At 42.5% G+C, this 16,785-nt stretch overlaps 2 protein-coding genes across 2 annotated transcripts in view; both read right to left on the bottom strand.

The window, feature by feature from the left end:
* rspo2 (R-spondin 2) overlaps positions 1-9,841 on the bottom strand; it is a 56,689-nt gene extending 46,848 nt beyond the window's left edge. The window contains exons 1-2 of the mRNA XM_030749207.1: positions 9,448-9,841; positions 8,897-9,182 (exon numbers count right to left, since the gene is read on the bottom strand). Of these exons, the coding sequence (XP_030605067.1) occupies positions 8,897-8,996 (100 nt within the window). The 5' untranslated portion in view covers positions 8,997-9,182; positions 9,448-9,841. The remainder of the gene's footprint in view (positions 1-8,896; positions 9,183-9,447) is intronic.
* A 5,949-nt stretch (positions 9,842-15,790) lies between these two features.
* The window catches only part of eif3ea (eukaryotic translation initiation factor 3, subunit E, a), a 30,108-nt gene continuing 29,113 nt past the window's right edge, over positions 15,791-16,785 (bottom strand). Inside the window, exon 13 of the mRNA XM_030749697.1 lies at positions 15,791-15,953. Within this exon, the coding sequence (XP_030605557.1) occupies positions 15,918-15,953 (36 nt within the window). The 3' untranslated portion in view covers positions 15,791-15,917. The remainder of the gene's footprint in view (positions 15,954-16,785) is intronic.

The raw sequence follows: 16,785 nt of genomic DNA, 5'->3' as shown, positions 1-16,785 counted from the left end.
CATTTCCAAAAGAGAACAGATATTAGAGGCATAGTTAAAACATTATAGTTAAAGAATAACGCTGTATATTCCAAAAAAATGTCAATTCTGATAAAATAAACATAAATAAAATAAAACACTGTCATCTGAGAAGGCTCAGGGGGAGGTCAGGTAAAATGAAAAAATAAACACCCTTTTTCCAACAATTACATTTACAAAACAGCTGTGTTGTTTTTCCAAGCTCAAGCACTGCAGTCAGCTCAGATTCAAAGCTAACATCCTTACAGCTTGACAGCTAGGATGCTAGCCAGTGTTAGCTAGGAGTTTAGAGCCACACAGAGGTGCTCTGTTATCTCAGATGTAATCACACAGCTCATCAAGCTGAGCGACAAGTATTGGGGTGTGAGAATGAATAAATCTGACAGGAGAAGAAACACACTCCACTGCCTTCAGGCTAATGTTGCTGCTACTATAGCTTCCATTAAAAGATTGATCTACAATCTTATTGCTTTGCTCTGATAAGAGACAGACGCACATCTTGTCCAGTCCTTCCTCTGTCTTGCACTATCACTTCCCATCATTCCGCTTTGCTCCTTCTGTTCTGACCTCATAAGTCTACACGGGATGACCCTCTAAGACCTTTTTAAATCTGACATGCCCTCAGTCTGTTTCCTCCTCTTCGTCCCCTGCCTTCCTCTCTCACCACAGAGGGATTCAGAGAGACAATGAGCTAAGCATCAAGGCAGAGTAATGACTCCCAGCCCTGTTCCTGATTAAAAACACACCGGGTGCTTCTGCACTCCACAGGCAGCTATGGGCCTTTCCGTCCTCACACCGCAAGGCCTGAGAGTTAGATGATAGAAGCAGAGGCCAGCCTGAACACAGCTCCATGGCCAGGAAAACAAAACCAAAGAAACAAAAAAAAAAAAATCCAGTATAAGCCTTACACATTGTATCATTCAAGGTTCTTGTCTCAACTAGTCCAAGCCTAATTCCACAAGCAAGTCCTTATTTAGTCTGAAGGTGCCCAATTACCAACATTAACCTCAACCTCAGCCAAAACCATAACAGAGGCTGCTTACAGTCCCCGCCAAAAATGCATCAAGGGTGAGGGGTAAAATATCTTGTCACGTTAACATGTATTTGAAAGTGCGTTTTCTTTGTCTTTCACACAGTATATGATGATATTGGCAAACCACTTTCAGAAACTGCAAGAAAAGCTTTATCGAGTATTCTTAGATAAAGTTTAAATAAACCACGTCAATGCCACTCCCCAGCAGTGTTGCCAACGTATCGACTTTTTCACTAGATTTAGCAACTTTTCAGACACCCTCGTGACTTTTTTTCCAAAAAGCGACTAGCAACAAGTTTAGCGACTTTTTCCGGTGACGTTGGCGACTTTTGGCGAGTTTAGGAGATAGACCGGAAACCTGAAATCCTCCGCTGTCGCAGTGTTTTGTGTGCATACAGCCTTCTTACTGCATCCCCTCATATGATTTGGCATCGCCCAGATCCCAAGAGTACCTGGTTGCAGGCAAGAGGGTGCCGCCATACCTTGACCTTCATAGCGGAAGTGGGTCTTCCGTGATGCAGCTGGTGGATTTACTGAGCCCCCCTCCCCCCTGAGTCTCGCTTTGACAAAGAGGACCCCCTCCCCCTTGCTTTGACACTGAGAGTATGAAGATAAAGGAAGAGGGTTGAACGTAGAGCTAGAGCTAGCAGTCGCACCCCACATAAGTGTTTTTGTTAAATTTGATATTCTAACATTAAATAATACGGGACAAAATTATTAAATTATGTAATGTGGGTCTAGGCAAAGCATTAAAGTCATGAAATTATTTTATGAAGTTCATTTGTAATTTTAAACATATGTAGGATGTTTTTTTCTTCACTTGTCTGATGTTATTCATCTCTCCTACAGCCTTGATTACAACTACATGCAAATGACCAATTATGCAAATTAGATGGTGACGTCATATAGCGACTTCTAGCAACTTTTAGACAGCCAATAGCTACTTTCGTTACTGAGGAGCTGGCAACAGTGCTTCCCAGATGGGTGTAGTTCACTCAGTCAGCAGGCGACAGTGGGGGCTGCAGCACCTTTTCCTTTACCTCTCCATGTCCAAACTTGGGCCACCAAATTACAGGCGAGCTCCGTAGAGACGCTTTACTGCATCTGACCAGCTCACTTCCTCTCCATACCAAAGGCATTGCATGCTGAGCTTTATTTTGATGTGGCATGTAAGCATAATTAGAGGTCTCATAAAAGGGTGGGGTGGGGGGGGTCTTATCCATCTGTCGAGTGTTAAGGGGTGGGCACCGGGGTAGCAATCAGAGCGCCCCATGCCTCCCTCTTGTTAGAGCCATTCTAACAGGCACTGAGACAAGCAGCCCTTAGCACCAAACTTGAGTCAGTGTGTATCTGTGTGTGTTGGTGTGTGTGTGTGTGTGTGTTTGTTTCTTTCTGTACATGCTGGTTTACTTTCTCAAGGGGCCTCCTTGAGTTTCAGATTTCCGGGCTTTGCAGATCGATGCAAAGTAGGTACTAGTCAACACGCACACAAAAGATCACATCGATATGGTAAACAAGAGCACATACTGAGTGTGGCTTTTTCTAGAAATATTACACAATCTTCCTTCTAAGGGCTCGAGGGTCGTTAAATCTGTACATGTCGTCTCAACGATTAGGGCCAGCCTACTATCAAAAAATGGCATATTGTGGACACATCAGTTTCCTTAAGACATTTTGTGTGTTTTTTAGCTTGTCATTTTATACTGTGTAATGTTGAATTAGGGCACCTTAACCCTAAACATTTCACATATTGGTGTAAGAAAAGCACACAACATGCTAAATGTGCTTAATATTCCATTATATTATGTTGGCAGGACATGTAGGAAATTCAGTCATTACCCTGTCATATAGATTGGTTTAACAAGTTGTATGCTTAAAAAGTTGCAGCCATTTTTTTATTTTTTTGCTATGCTTATTAAAAATTTTTTTGTAAGTTACGCATTCATGGACTTAAAATAACATTTTTTTGTTTCCAAAAGCATAGCTTTGTCAAATGTACTTATGATTTTTAATACTTGTATATTTAGCATGAAACTGATCATCAGAAGCAAGCTAGCTTAAAGCTAGCTTAACTTAATGTAATAATTTGAAACAGGGAGCTATGTAAATAGCCACCATGTAAAGAAGAAAAATGTTATTGTTACACCTGAGTTTTTGATTGATTAAACAAATTAGATACAAATTATAAGAACAGCTCAACACTTTTTTCTTTTTTTGCCACGAGAGCAACAAGAACATTAGCTATTGCTGTTACGTCCACTTATTAGCATATAGCAGCAGTTAGCTAATAAAACAGTACATAAATATTTTATAGTATTTTACCAATTTTAAAGAGATAAATTGCTTGTGGAGATTATTGTAGGAACTTTATAGAATGCCATATATACATATTTAGCAGAAATAAACTAGACTGTTTCATGCTAGCAAATCCAAGTGCAGCAGTTTACTGCAGTTTAACAGTGTGATAAAGTGCAGAATTTAACTGGTTGTTTTTACACTTTCTGTAGTGAGTTAAACAAATTGCACTGTGTTAATTAGTGAGCTTTCCGTTTTGGTTTTTGTTACCTCTGGAAAGAGTCAGACTGGCGGTTTTCAGTATTCACACTAGACTAAGCTAACTGGCTGCTGGCACCAGAATTATCTAACTCCCGTGTGAATGAACACGTTTCCTAAAATGTCCAGCTAGTTAAACCTAATTTTGATGCTTTGTTTTGTGTAACGCAAAGGGGAAATGGCTCATTTTAACAATTCCCCTGATTAGATTCATTGAGGAAAAAAAAAACACAATAGATGCCTGTTGTGTTCACATCATTACCTCTAAACAGATCTTCACTGGATTGTTTTAAAGGTGTGTATTAGTAATGTGAGAGGTAAGCAGTCTGGAAGCGCATTTTGGTGTGAGCTTGAGGGGCCCCATCTCCGGCTCTGGGTAGCTCTCCTACCCAGAAGGACCTTGTGTGAGTCTTTTTATTTAAATGCTCCTTTTGTTTTGTTGTTTTATGTGTGGCACTTAGAAATTATTCCTAACATTAGAATCTTTTACTGCCCAATAAACTTGAGAGAATTGGACCAAATTGGCTGGTCATATTTAGAAGCTTTATAAGGAAACATATTAAGGTGTAACTGCTGTGGGGGAGTGAGCATTTGAGGGAACAGGCATAGGTGAGGGTTGCAAAAAAAAAAAAGGACGCCCTCACACCATGGACAGACACTGTAGTTTTTGTCTGCTGCTCAGAGGCTCCAGTCACCGTGAGGAAACATGGCATGTATTATAATATTTTATATAATAGATTTATTTTATTTCATATTTCCGAAAAAAATGATTTTTTTACAGTGTGGTAAAATGTTGCCTAAAATGAAAAACATCTGTTTGGCATTTAGCTTTGCCAGTATATGGGATCCTCTGATGACAGTGATTCAAGTTGGAAAGGAAGATCCCCAAGTGTACCCCCCACCTCCCACCCAGCCTCCCTATCAAAAAAAAAAAAAAGGGTGGGGGGGAGGCCTGAATCTGTGGAGACACAAGAAGTTGATCAATGAATATAAATACATCTCCCACCTCCCTGTCTCATTCTCAACAACAAAAAAACACTGTGTATAGGTTAGTCATCTAACTCAATTCGTTCATTAGGACTTATTGAATTTTCAGATGCTAAAACAATGAAAAAGTAGATCAGTTCATCCTGCTTTGTCATGTTGGGCCCCAAAAGAATCCAGATCTGTGTTTCCCTACAGAAGAAAGTTCATGCCACTGCATGTTTTTTCCTCTTGCTGGGGTTTTCGGCAGTGTAGCATGGCACGAGTGCACTGAGGAGCCTTTCACTGGCTTCACCTGATACCGCTGAGACTCGGAGCAGGAGCTGCACTACAGGCCGGGATCGACGTGCAGGTCAAACAAGGAGCTAGTCTTTCGACAGAGATCGGAGGCTGGGTCAGACTAATGTGATTTATCAATACAGCGCATAAGTGAATCATTGTCCTTAATGGCCATGATAATCCCCAAGACAGACGGTGAACATGATTGGTTGAGAAGCTGGAGTGGGTGAAGGGAGAGTATACATGTTGTGGACTCTTGATCATTGGGAACATGCACCTGCAGGCTGTCTGTGTATTTCCCAATACTCTTTCTCTCTCTCTCGCTTTCTCCCTCTCACACACACACACACACACACACACACACACACACACACACACACACACACACACACACACACACAAAGATTTACACTTATCGAAGCTTGGCTGATGGGGCCTGGGAGAGAAAAGACAGAGCTCTGTTCCTTGACGCTGGAGCTTGAGCTCAGGTCAAGACTCAGCTCGCCGTAATCCCTCTCAGGTGATGCTGTTCACATTCAGCCACTTCCAGCTGATCTGCTTAAATATGCCTTCCTCATCCCCTAAAAAGCCCCCTCCTCTCTTCAGCCTGCACAACCTCCAAGGATGGCAAGAAGGAGGGAGGACTAAGGCTGTTGAGATCAGATCCGATGGCTTTTCCACCTTTCCCTAAGGAGACCAATCGTGCGCCTCGCATGAATGAAAAACACACTTTTGAGTGTTAGACATGGAAAAAGTAAAAATAAAAAAGGATGCAGTGCTAACATCACCTGGATTAGAGTGGCATCATGTGAGAAGGTCTTGTTAACAGACATGCCATCTGCAGGGCTTTTTCACTTTTTCCAGAGGCGAGACTAGCAAGGCTGGTTTAAAAGCAGCTTCTTGGAGTGTTCCCTCTCATTCCCCTTAGGCACTTAATCAACATATTATATTACGCTGAAGCACCGTGTTCCAACATTAACACTTACACCCACAAACCTGGGACTTTGTGTGAGCTTTCAGCACACACAGGCTTGACTCGCAGGGCTTAGAAAGCACTGTGTCAGTAGCTTAACTGCATCTTAAAAAAAAAAAAGAAAACTGCATCTGACTCGCTTTTTGGTTTTTTTTGCTGTATTATCAAAGTAAACCACAGAATCAATTAAGAAGAGTCCAATAGCTGAGAGTATCATGTTTTCACTCCTTACATGAATCTTTGATGAAAGAGGGGCTTTTTCAGCAACAAACTGTGATTTCTGGCATCTGAAACATACCCCACACACCACCCTTGTTGCTAACTGTCACAAGTAGTACAAAGTGTCATGCATCTCTGGCCTCACCCCCTCCACCCTGCTACTCTGCAAGGTCCTTAGAAAAAAAGGGGGGGAAAAAATTAAAAAGCATCTGGGAACACAGTTGAGTAACAGCTGAATCTGATCTGAAACATGCTGTGGCCTGCTGGGAATTCAAATTTGGGATTTCTGGAATGATGCAGAAGGGGTTAACGGTATCACATGGCAACTTTTCACCACTCTCGACTGCTATTATCTATTCATTACCTGTTTAAACGGCTTAGGGCCCCACTGTGTATCCCTGTTCCTTCAGGCAGCGCTCCTACTCGAGCCTGATTTTATGGAGTCAGCAGGTGGCATCATTAGCCAGAGAATAAAAATGAAAAGTAATACCCTTGTGTCTAGCTATGATATCATAGCAGGGCTCATTGGCATTATTTTCCTGTTTCTAGTGGGCAGGATAGGGGGTAAGGAGGTGTAAATTTAATATGTCATCTGTTTTGCATTTTAAAAAATATATATGTACAATTGCCACAGTCAAATGGGAGGCTTGTTCTTGCCATGCAATGTGTGTGAGCAACACCAGACCAGCCCAGAAACCACACAAAGATCCCAATCTTGACCGCGCTGGGGTCACATGCAACAGCAGTTTTACGCCTTAACATCCTCCCTCATTACCATGGCATCTCCTTTCCTTACACCTCACTCAGCTGCGTGGCTACATGTTCCACAGCATATCAGTGGCAGAAAACTTTTGGGTTTATTTTTCATCAGTGTTTGGTAAATTATGCAGGATGTGCTTTATTCCGCTTAAAGCAGTTTCGCCTGGGGATCGGAGTGCAGCCAAATTGAGTATCAAACGTGTCTGGGTCTCAACACTCCTGAACAGTTTGGATAGCTCCCCGCGCATGCCAGACAGGCTGTATATAAAGCTGTCACAGGAACCTTGAGGGCTACAAAAATATTCAAGCATTTCTGGGCCTATTGGACAATGATCTCTTACACATGCTTCTCTCAATATAACCGTGATAAAGAAAGAAAGGAAGCAAATACTGAATACTTGGCCGACTGCCCACTGCTTGCTAGAATGGCAGTTTGCTGTATGCCCCCCCCCACCTCCAAAACCAGATACACACTCACACACATATACTTTCAACATTACAGTAAAAGGCCAAACCTGCACATATTTGCGTGGGGTTAGTTTGACAAGCGTAACATCCGTTCTGAGAGCAAGCGGTAACAATGTGTAGCTTATCGTCCTCAGCCTGAAGCTGTTCTCGAGGTCAAATGTGTAAGTTAACCTTTTGATCTCATCCCTACTGGTTACCCCACCACCACCACCTTCACCCCCCTACCTCCCCCATCTCTCTGTAACTCTCCCTCATATACAGACAGCACACAGATAAAGAGGCACCCAAAGACAAATGTACATCGCTGGATTTGCTGCTTGACCATCCAACCCTGATGATTAAAGCAGTTCTTAAAAGTGAAAGACAGCTCTTACTACGGATATGGCATTCAGTGTCTTATGTGCTATCTAAAAATCACACAGTGCACAGAGAAAGAAACACACAGAGAGGGGCTGAAAAACGTGTGTGTGCCAGTACCCCGCAGTGACTGCCTGATTATTTGCAGATGGGCAGTGGAGGGCTTGCAGCGTGTGGAGGTTCCCCCTGGCACGCAGCGCATATGATTAAATCTGTGATTGCCCTCCAATTTACAAGACCCCCTCTCTCTCTCTCCGCTTGACTTTAAATGAGTTTTTGTACTGTCCTACCTTTCGGGCAATGGCTGCTAGCGCCGTACGCAAACCGGACCAAATCGCCTCTCACGGTCACCCTTAAAGGATCTTGGTGATGTGTTATGTCACAAGTCTGAGGAGGGCTCCGCGGGGGCCACTTTCCTAATCCGGCTGGGTCCTCATTCATTCAGAGTATAGAGTGGTATTTACAAAGGTGCTGATCCCCCCCCCCCCTTCTCAGCTCCTGCGCCTCTGCTGAGCGATTGTTATGCGCGTTTCCTACCAACTGTTCAAAGTGGTTATGAGATCAATTAAAACCAGCTTAGGGGGTTGAGATGTGCAATTCATAAGTCTGAGGATGGGGATTCCGTATCACTGAATAACTTACCTCCGCTCTCAACAGACCGACCGCACTAAGGTTGTTTATTTATTTTCAGCCTTTTCCGTGTCACTAATATAGCGCACCTTTTCTGTTACCGTAACATACCTTGAATTAACATGTAGCCAGTTCGCTCACGCAACCTGCATTCTTACTCATTCTGGATGCGCGTGGCCAATTTTGCGCACATTTTACGCACTAGTTACCGGCTCTGAAATCATCAAATTATGTGGAAAATCGTATTTTCGAGAGGTTACTGGGTTACATCAAATGCTGTAACACTGAGTTGTAGCTTAAATAACATTTTTTCTTTCTGCATGGGTTTCCGGAATGTTCCTGAATCAGCCTTGGTTGGATCGGCAGCTCTAAGCTGCGTGTGTTTAAAATAAAATTTAGATTTAAAAAACAACAACAACAACAAAAAACCCAACTTTCCACCCGTTTTGTGCGCACTGCATAATGTATACACAGGCTACAAGTAGGAGAGAGGAGGACTTTTAAAGAGTATGTGAGCAACCTTGTTTAGGACAGTTGCCTCCCCTGACACACACGCAAACTCTTTAGGAAGCTTTTAAAGTGACTCTGTGGCTACTGCTCTAATAATGTAACCTTATTGTTACCTCTTTTGTTTCTCCTCCAGCGGTGCGACGGCGCCTGACAGTTGCTGTACTCCATACAGTTCAATATGATCAGGGCAAATGAGAAGAGTCGAAACTGCATCTGGACGGCGGTGTGTAGCTCGGACTCCAGTTAAAAATTCAAATTCTTTATAATGTCCTCCTCCAGTTTCTTTAGTTGGTCATCAAATGTGTCACACATCAGACGAGATGCGACATTGTATCAAGTCGCCGACTGGGATCATTTTATGGAGCGCGCTGATCCTCACTCAGTAAAAGTGTCCGTGCGCTGAGGGAAGAATGACAAAGGAAGTTACTGTGATACCATGTAACGAAATCAACACCTTCCTAAACAATGATGCGTGGGGATGAAAGAAAAATGCATTGAAACCCCAAACCGAAGAGCTCTTCTGTGTGTTTATGTGTTGGAACAATCGCAAATGTAAAGCTCAAAGGGTACCCCTTCTTCAAAAAATAAAAAATAAAAAAAATAATGGTTGCCAAAAAAAAAAAAAAAAAAAAAACGCTCCGTGAGATAACGTGATTCTGTGTACCTTTGATAGGATTAGGTGCAATTCCGCTCCGGTCCACTTTCAGGTTCCCACCTCTGAGTGCAAGTGCGGCTGGGCAACATGCAGCATCCCTCTCTCTGTGTGTCAGAAACTTGTGTCTCCAGAAGAGAACAGAGGTCCGAGGAGGAGGAAAAAGGTGGTAGCTGTAAAGGAGGGGAGGAGAGGGGTCCTTTCCTCCTCTCTGTTAAAAAAAAGGAGAGAGAGAAAAAAAATGCGGAGCTTAGATTCCGTTTACCTGCGTTTCCTCACTTGGGCTTGTCCACTTCGCGTCCAGCAGAAACACATGTGTTGCTTGTTTGAAAGCGTAAAACGAGAGCCGGTGAGTGAGTCTGCGTTTTGCGCGCTGCTGCGATTGAGCTGTGGTGACTTGGACTCCCGACTGGTCCTGATGCTTGCTGCCTTTTTCCAAATATAAGCGCCGTGTCGCTGTCACGTGTGGAGATTTGGAGTTGTGTGTTTCTCCTTATTTCAGATGTTGAAGATGACATTTCTTGAACCCCCCCCCCCCCCCCCACCCCACCCCCCAGCCCTTAGCGCGCACTCAGCCACACTGGCCGATCCAAGGTTGCCTCTGGGTCCTAGTGAGCTTTAAAAAAAAAAAAAAGCTGGAACGTCATTCAAGAAGAAAAGAGTTGATGTATTCTTTTAGGGATAATAGAACTGCAGTTCGTATAAATATGGGCATATTTGTTTTGTGCGGAACAACCAGAATGTTCTTAAATATTTTATTTAGGACCCAAATTTTCATCCAAACACGGCCCTTCCCTCCTTGTGCACGTCTTAGTAGAAGTTTCAAATCAAAGTTTTTGACTCCTCTCAACTGGAGATATAATTGCTGCACAGCCAATCTATCTCGGTTCAACTTTATTCCACTGACGATAGCCCTATTTAATAATTTGAGGTTCGCCCCACAAAAAAAGTAATTATCAGCATAATCTATGGCAATAGCGTGGGTAAAGTCAACCATATCGTCACGCCTATTTCATTCCACCCCCCGGAAATTAATGCTAATCGTTGGATAGGCTGTAATTGTGGAACTTGGATCAATCATTCAATGATTTCTGGGGTTTTTTCCCTCTTCCCTTCATACCGGGCCTTCCACACTGACCCACGTGACCTCATCAAGGGAAACATCCGAGCTGGTCAGCCTCTCCCTTCGGTGAGAAGCGTCTTACCTCGTGGGGAAAGGCGTGAGGTCGAGCTGGTATTCATCCACTCCCCTCTGTGACATTCAGACTGCTGGCTCCCCTGCAGATGAGCGCGCGGAGTGATTACAAATGACGATGGATGTATTAGAGTTCGTCACAGAGGGCTTCAGGTAGAAGAATCACAGCGCATAAATGTGGCCGTCTACAAACTACTGTTTCTGGTGAGGTTTTCTGACCCCGTGGAATCCCAGTTGTAAATGCTCTACCCCCTTCTGCCACTAGGTGTGGCACTTAATCTTTTATTTATTTCAGGAAAATATTTTCATGTGAGAGCAGCTCTGTTGTCCACGTCAGTGATCCTACAAGTGTGAGGTCAAGAAGAAAAAAAAAATAAAGGAACTATGTTTGTAAGAACAAAAAAAAAAGGGGGGGGGGGGGGGGTGCGGGGGTATAATAGTAAGTGCATTCATTCACAGATTTAAGGATTCATTTGTAGCTGCCATTACATAGATTGCAAAATTTCCTTTATGTGCTGCTCTTACATTTTAACCAGCAGAAGAAACCAGGTAGCAGAACACTCAAAAACACAGCAGTACAACTTTCCATTCGGTCACCGGAACTGAAAAAATGTGCGGAAAACCTATGTTGTTAAAAAAATAAATAAATCCTGAAACTTATGGTGACCTTTGTCCTCACTTTGTTTATTTATTTATCCAGACATTGTGGTCAGGAGGCCTGTTAGCCACAGGCAGAACTGCTGGTTTGGATTCGTCTCTAAAACAACATCTGAGAGTGCACGGTTAAGGTGAATGTGATAATTTAGGCCTCCGGCACTTTTATTTTCATGATGTGTCATGGAGAAGGGGGTCGGTAAACCAATCACTTTATTCTCTCCATCCCTCCCCTCCTGCTAGTTGCAGTGCACAGAAGTGGGCTGGGGGGGCTGGGGTGGGGGTGACGTCAGCATTTGGATGGTCTGGCTCAGAGCCTTCAGTGCCATAACAGCAATGAGGGGAGCTGCTGTTCACTCTGTTAATCAGAGATCCAGGCTAGATACTCTTCATCATAGGTTTTTGTCACAGTTTATTTGGTTAGAAAAGAAAGGGAAACAAAAAAAAAAAAAAAAAAAAAAAGCCAAATCCACAGTGGTCACCTACAAGTCAGAATATCCAAAATGTCAAGGGCAGGATGAGTGTGAGTCGAACTGAGAAAGTTCAGTCTGTTTATAGCAACTTGCCATGTTTGTGGCTCCAAATGGAAAGAAGGAAACTTCAATATCCCAAAATAATCTGACATGACATTCGCAAACAAAGCTGAAACATTACAGTCCACATGTACAAACACAGTTTTATAGTCACCATAAATCTAGATGACAAAACTATCTCCCCTCAGGGTTCATGTAGGAGCTATTCCTGTGGTTTTAGCTGAAAAATGAAACGATGTGAAGAGCTACAGTTCACCTGCTGGTGTAGATCACATGGTGTGATCAAAAGGTTTGGAACAGCTAATAAACTGGACCTTTAGGTGAGGCCTGTTCTGTTTAAGCTGATGAGTTCAACATTTACCACTGAAACCCAAAGATGTATTTAATTGTTAAACAGAACAAATTAAAAGGCATCCAAAATTTGGCCATATTTGTTTTGCCCCCCCCCCCCCCCCCCCTCCCCTTTATGATATGTTAAAAATAAAAGTGTCAAAAATGTTTAGACAGCCTGTTAGGGGCTGCAATTACAAGATGATGTGACATTAAGGTCGTTTAACAGACCCTGAACAGCTGCTCATCAGTGTTAATTTTGACAGCAAATATTGATTTAGTTTTAGTTATAGTCTTTTGACAAAAATGTATTTTAGTTTTAGTCATCTGAATAGTTTTAGTTTTAGTCTAGTTTTAGTCAATGAAGTATGTAAGAATACAGTCGACTGTGGATTTAGTCTTAGGCTAATCCACCGCGGTGTGGAGATTTTCTCTAAACACAAACGCTAAACTGGGAAAAACACTTTACCCTGCATTAAAATGCTTACCTTTGCATGGAGATCTGGGTGACTGGCTTGCAGATGTCGTTTAAGATTTGTCGTGTTTTTACCCAAGATAATCGCCCCACATGGTTTACACATCGTTTTGACAAATGTGTCCATACATCGGCTCTTCTCTTTCTCCCTGCTGACACTGTTTACATAACTTAGTTCTATCGGAAGTAAAGACAAATCACAGGCTAGTTTGGTCTTCCCCGGTTTAGAGCAAATTTGTGCAACTGTGCGTTTGATTGGATGTTTTCCTAACTTGTCCCGCCCTGTCACAAAATTACATAAGTTCTGATTGGATGTCGTCCCCGCCAAGCATTTTCGTCTCGTTTTCATTCGTTGACGAGTGTCAATTAACTTCGTCATTGTTTTTATCCTTTTCGGTAGTTTTTTAGTTATCTTCTCGTTTTCGTCATGAAAAAAGGGTCGTTGACGAAAACTATGACGAAAACATTTCGTCAACAAAATTAACACTGAAAATCCTACATGTGACAATGTGCCCAAGTCTGATCAGAGTTGGTCATTTCCCAGGACATATTTATCTCAGGACGCACCAGTTTATAGTCAGAATTAGGCATAGATTTATCTTTTGTGTCTATTTGTTATCCTTATAGTTCAGATTCCAGTTTCATTTTTTTCTGACTGAATCCGGGCTCATTCAAAAACAGCATGATGAAAGGCTGAAAGACTTCAAAAGTATTTTTATAATGAAGATGCTGACATTTTCCTCTTAGTGCTGCGAAAAACAACAAAATCATTAAAAAAAACAAACACTGGCATCAGCTATTGATTACTAATATATTTCAATTCAATTTTATTTATAGAGTGCCAAATTCCAACAGTCGCCTTAAGGTGCTTTATATTGTACGGTAAAGACCCTACAATAATTACAGAGAAAACCACAACAATCAAACGACCCCCTACGAGCAAGCACTTGGCAACTGTGGGGAGTAAAAACTCCCTTTTAACAGGAAGAAACCTCCAGCAGAACCAGGCCCAGGGAGGGGCAGCCATCTGCTGTGACCGGTTGGGGGTGAGGGGAGAGAAAGACATGCTGTGGAAGAGAGCCAGAGATTAATAACTAATAATTAAAATGGTGCATAAACACAGGATGACAGGAGCCCCCCCAGCAGCCTAGGCCCATTGCCACGTAACTAAGGGAGGGTTCAGGGTTACTTGATACAGCCCTAACTACAAGCTTGATCAAAATGGAAAGTTTTAAGCCTAATCTTAAAAATAGAGAGAGTGTCTGTCTACCGAATCCACGCTGGGAGCTGGTTCCACAGAAGAGGGGCCTGAAAGCTGAAGGCTCTGCCTCCCAGTCTACTCTTAAGTATCCTAGGAACCACAAGTAAGCCAGCAGCCTGAGAGCAAAGTGCTATAATAGGGTGATACAGTACTATGAGGTCTTTAAGCTAAAATGGGGCAAAATATTTGCTATCTTTTTGACTAGAAGATGGTATGACAGCGTGACCACAGGAAACATACCAAATTGATGCTCAACTGCACTTCCTCTCATTTGTAGACATAAAAGATGGGCATAGCCACCCTGACCTCACGGTTAGTGAAGTCCCATTATGAAGCCTCAAGCTCAAGTTTCTGCCATTGGCATCTTGGTGTTTGGAAACATGATACAAAATACCACATTCATATACTGTAGTAACAACTTGCCAGTTACATGGTAGGGCCAGCCTTCAATGATAGCCTCCATTCTGACTCTATTTTGTAAATCTCTTCCCATTAAACATCGTGTTGTAGTCAGTAAAGTTAGAGATTGAAACCATAACCTGGGATATGCAACCAGATTTTTGTGATTTTGCAACCATAGAAAGCTGCTGGCAATTAAAAAGCTGCATCCATCTTTTATATACAGTCTATAGCCCATGCTCTCTGCTTTCTATGTTGGTGAATTTACACATGGCTTTAGTAGACAGTTGTTCAGCTTTTCTAATTTTTTCCCCTCATTTATTTTGTTTATAAGTGCAATAAGTAATTTCTGGCTTCCAACCATAGAAGTCTACATTTCAGCACTTGATGTGTTTGTGTGCCTCACATTTTTAGAGATTTATTTGTGGAATATGATGAGAACCCTTTGAAATGCAGAATTCAAACATAGTTAAATTCTGATTCTGACATCACACATCAGCCCGGAAAGGAGCTCAGCTAAAAATAGGGATGAACCAATTGTGTAACCCTGGTCCGATACCGATGTTTAAAAAGCATGCTGAATAAATAAATTGCGACATAGCGTGTACTTTGAAAGAAAAGAAAAAAAAAAAAAAAAAAAAACACTGAAAAAGCAGGTTTTCATATTTCACCTCTAATGTACACAGTGCACTTATGTTTATCAACCGAGCTGGTCTGTGACGCATTATGGAAGAAAATAAAAGAAGGAAAGCACCTATTATTGGTCAGTTTTGCTTCTTCTCTGGACAGAACAGTGTCAGACTTCTCAAAAGGAGAATGTTTGTGGGTGAAGCAAACATACGGGCGAGGAAACACTGCGCTTTCCAGACGGTCGATTTAACCTAATAAAAAAGCAAAAAACACCTGCTTTTTTTTTTTTTTAACTTAAAATCCTTGTTTAGCAGTTCAGTTACATGTAGGAAGAAAATTAAAGGCATATGATGGAATGAAAGCCTGTTTGTGAGCAACTGCAATAAAGAGGGAGTGAGGGAGAGTCAAAGGACTGAGTTATGAGAAGGTCGAAAGCAGAGAAAAGTGGGGGTGGGGTGGGACATTAAAAAGATTGTGTCCGTCTGGCTAATGGTTCTTTATGGCTCCCTCATGTCCTCAGATGGGCAGGATGACTGGCAGAGAGTGTGACCACTGGTAACTGCACATCACCTCTGCTCCCCCCCCCCCCTTTCAGCTGACATCCCACTCAGCGAGGCTGCCTGCCACAGTGAAGTGAACCACTAAAAACACCATAAAACCAACAGACTAAACAGCCATTCATCATTACAGCACACAAATGAGCCGCATCACACGCACTAGTCTTAACTGTCCCACTCGGTGACTCAATGCGAACATTAAAACTTCATCAAGTATTACCGGAGAAGAAAAAAAAAAAAAAAAAACACTCAAACTAAAAAGGTCTGACCACTCAAACCTCAAGTGCAGATTGTAATGTCCAGAAATAAGACAATCATGGGTGAAAATGGTTTTGTTGGTCACTTTTATTGAATTGGTGATGACTTGAACCAAGTGCAAAACAGTAATCTGCTGCTTGAGGGACAAGTGTGGAAAAAAAGATGTAACACAACGGGAAGGGGTGGTCCATCAAAATCCACTTTCCTGACCTGCCCAGCTTGGTGTCTGCAAAAGAAGCGTGAAGAAAACATCACATTAGGCTATTTGCAGATCACTGGGAGCGATCAAAACAAATTTTTCTTGTTGACTGTGGGAAATGTAAAAAAGTAACATACATGTGCAAGCAGTTAAATGCTGACGTTTTCCCTTGTCGGGAGTGCGTAATGTGTGTGTTCTGTTGGTGAATGCTGGGTGGCTGTGAGAGCTGACAGGGACCCTAAGCAGCTGGCCCAGATGGTAGGCTGTAAATGTTCCCTATATGCAAGTGATTTGTAGCCTTAAGGACAGCAGGATGTAATGGTGCTCTGTGAGTTGTTTGCAGCCTCTTTTGTCTAATTACAAATACTCCTTAATGAGGGGGGTGGGGGCGAGGGGGTTTGCTTTTTTTACAGGACGAGGTTATGGTAGCACTCCTGCTGCAGATATTCAAACAATAAGGAGGAGGCTAATTGAGCACATCAAAAGATACGCAAGAGGTGCACAGTTTAAAAAGTGAACAGTTAACAAGCTTGTTGGAAGTGCCCGGTCTCCGTGCTGCTCTGACAGTCGTCAGCGTTTCAAATAGAGGGGAGTTTGGAGAATCATTATGACATACTGTATAGCTGTAGTATTTGAAGTGCCTACACACCACGACAATGCGCAAGGTCAACTTCAAAAGCAGACTTAAACAGGATGACTGGACCCTGAGCCAGACATCTGTAGCAGGTCCTAAGTGCAGAGAACCCCAGACTTTGACTAATGTTCACCAAAGCCAGAGTGAGGGTCCACCTTATTTACGCTGCTGAGCTGAGTCACTGAGCTCGGGCCTCGTTTTATGGTTGTTTGGAATCTACCTTGT

This window comes from Archocentrus centrarchus, chromosome 16, assembly GCF_007364275.1.
Source record: "Archocentrus centrarchus isolate MPI-CPG fArcCen1 chromosome 16, fArcCen1, whole genome shotgun sequence".
Taxonomy (NCBI): Eukaryota; Metazoa; Chordata; class Actinopteri; order Cichliformes; family Cichlidae; genus Archocentrus; species Archocentrus centrarchus.
This window is presented reverse-complemented; position numbering and strand designations above follow the sequence as displayed.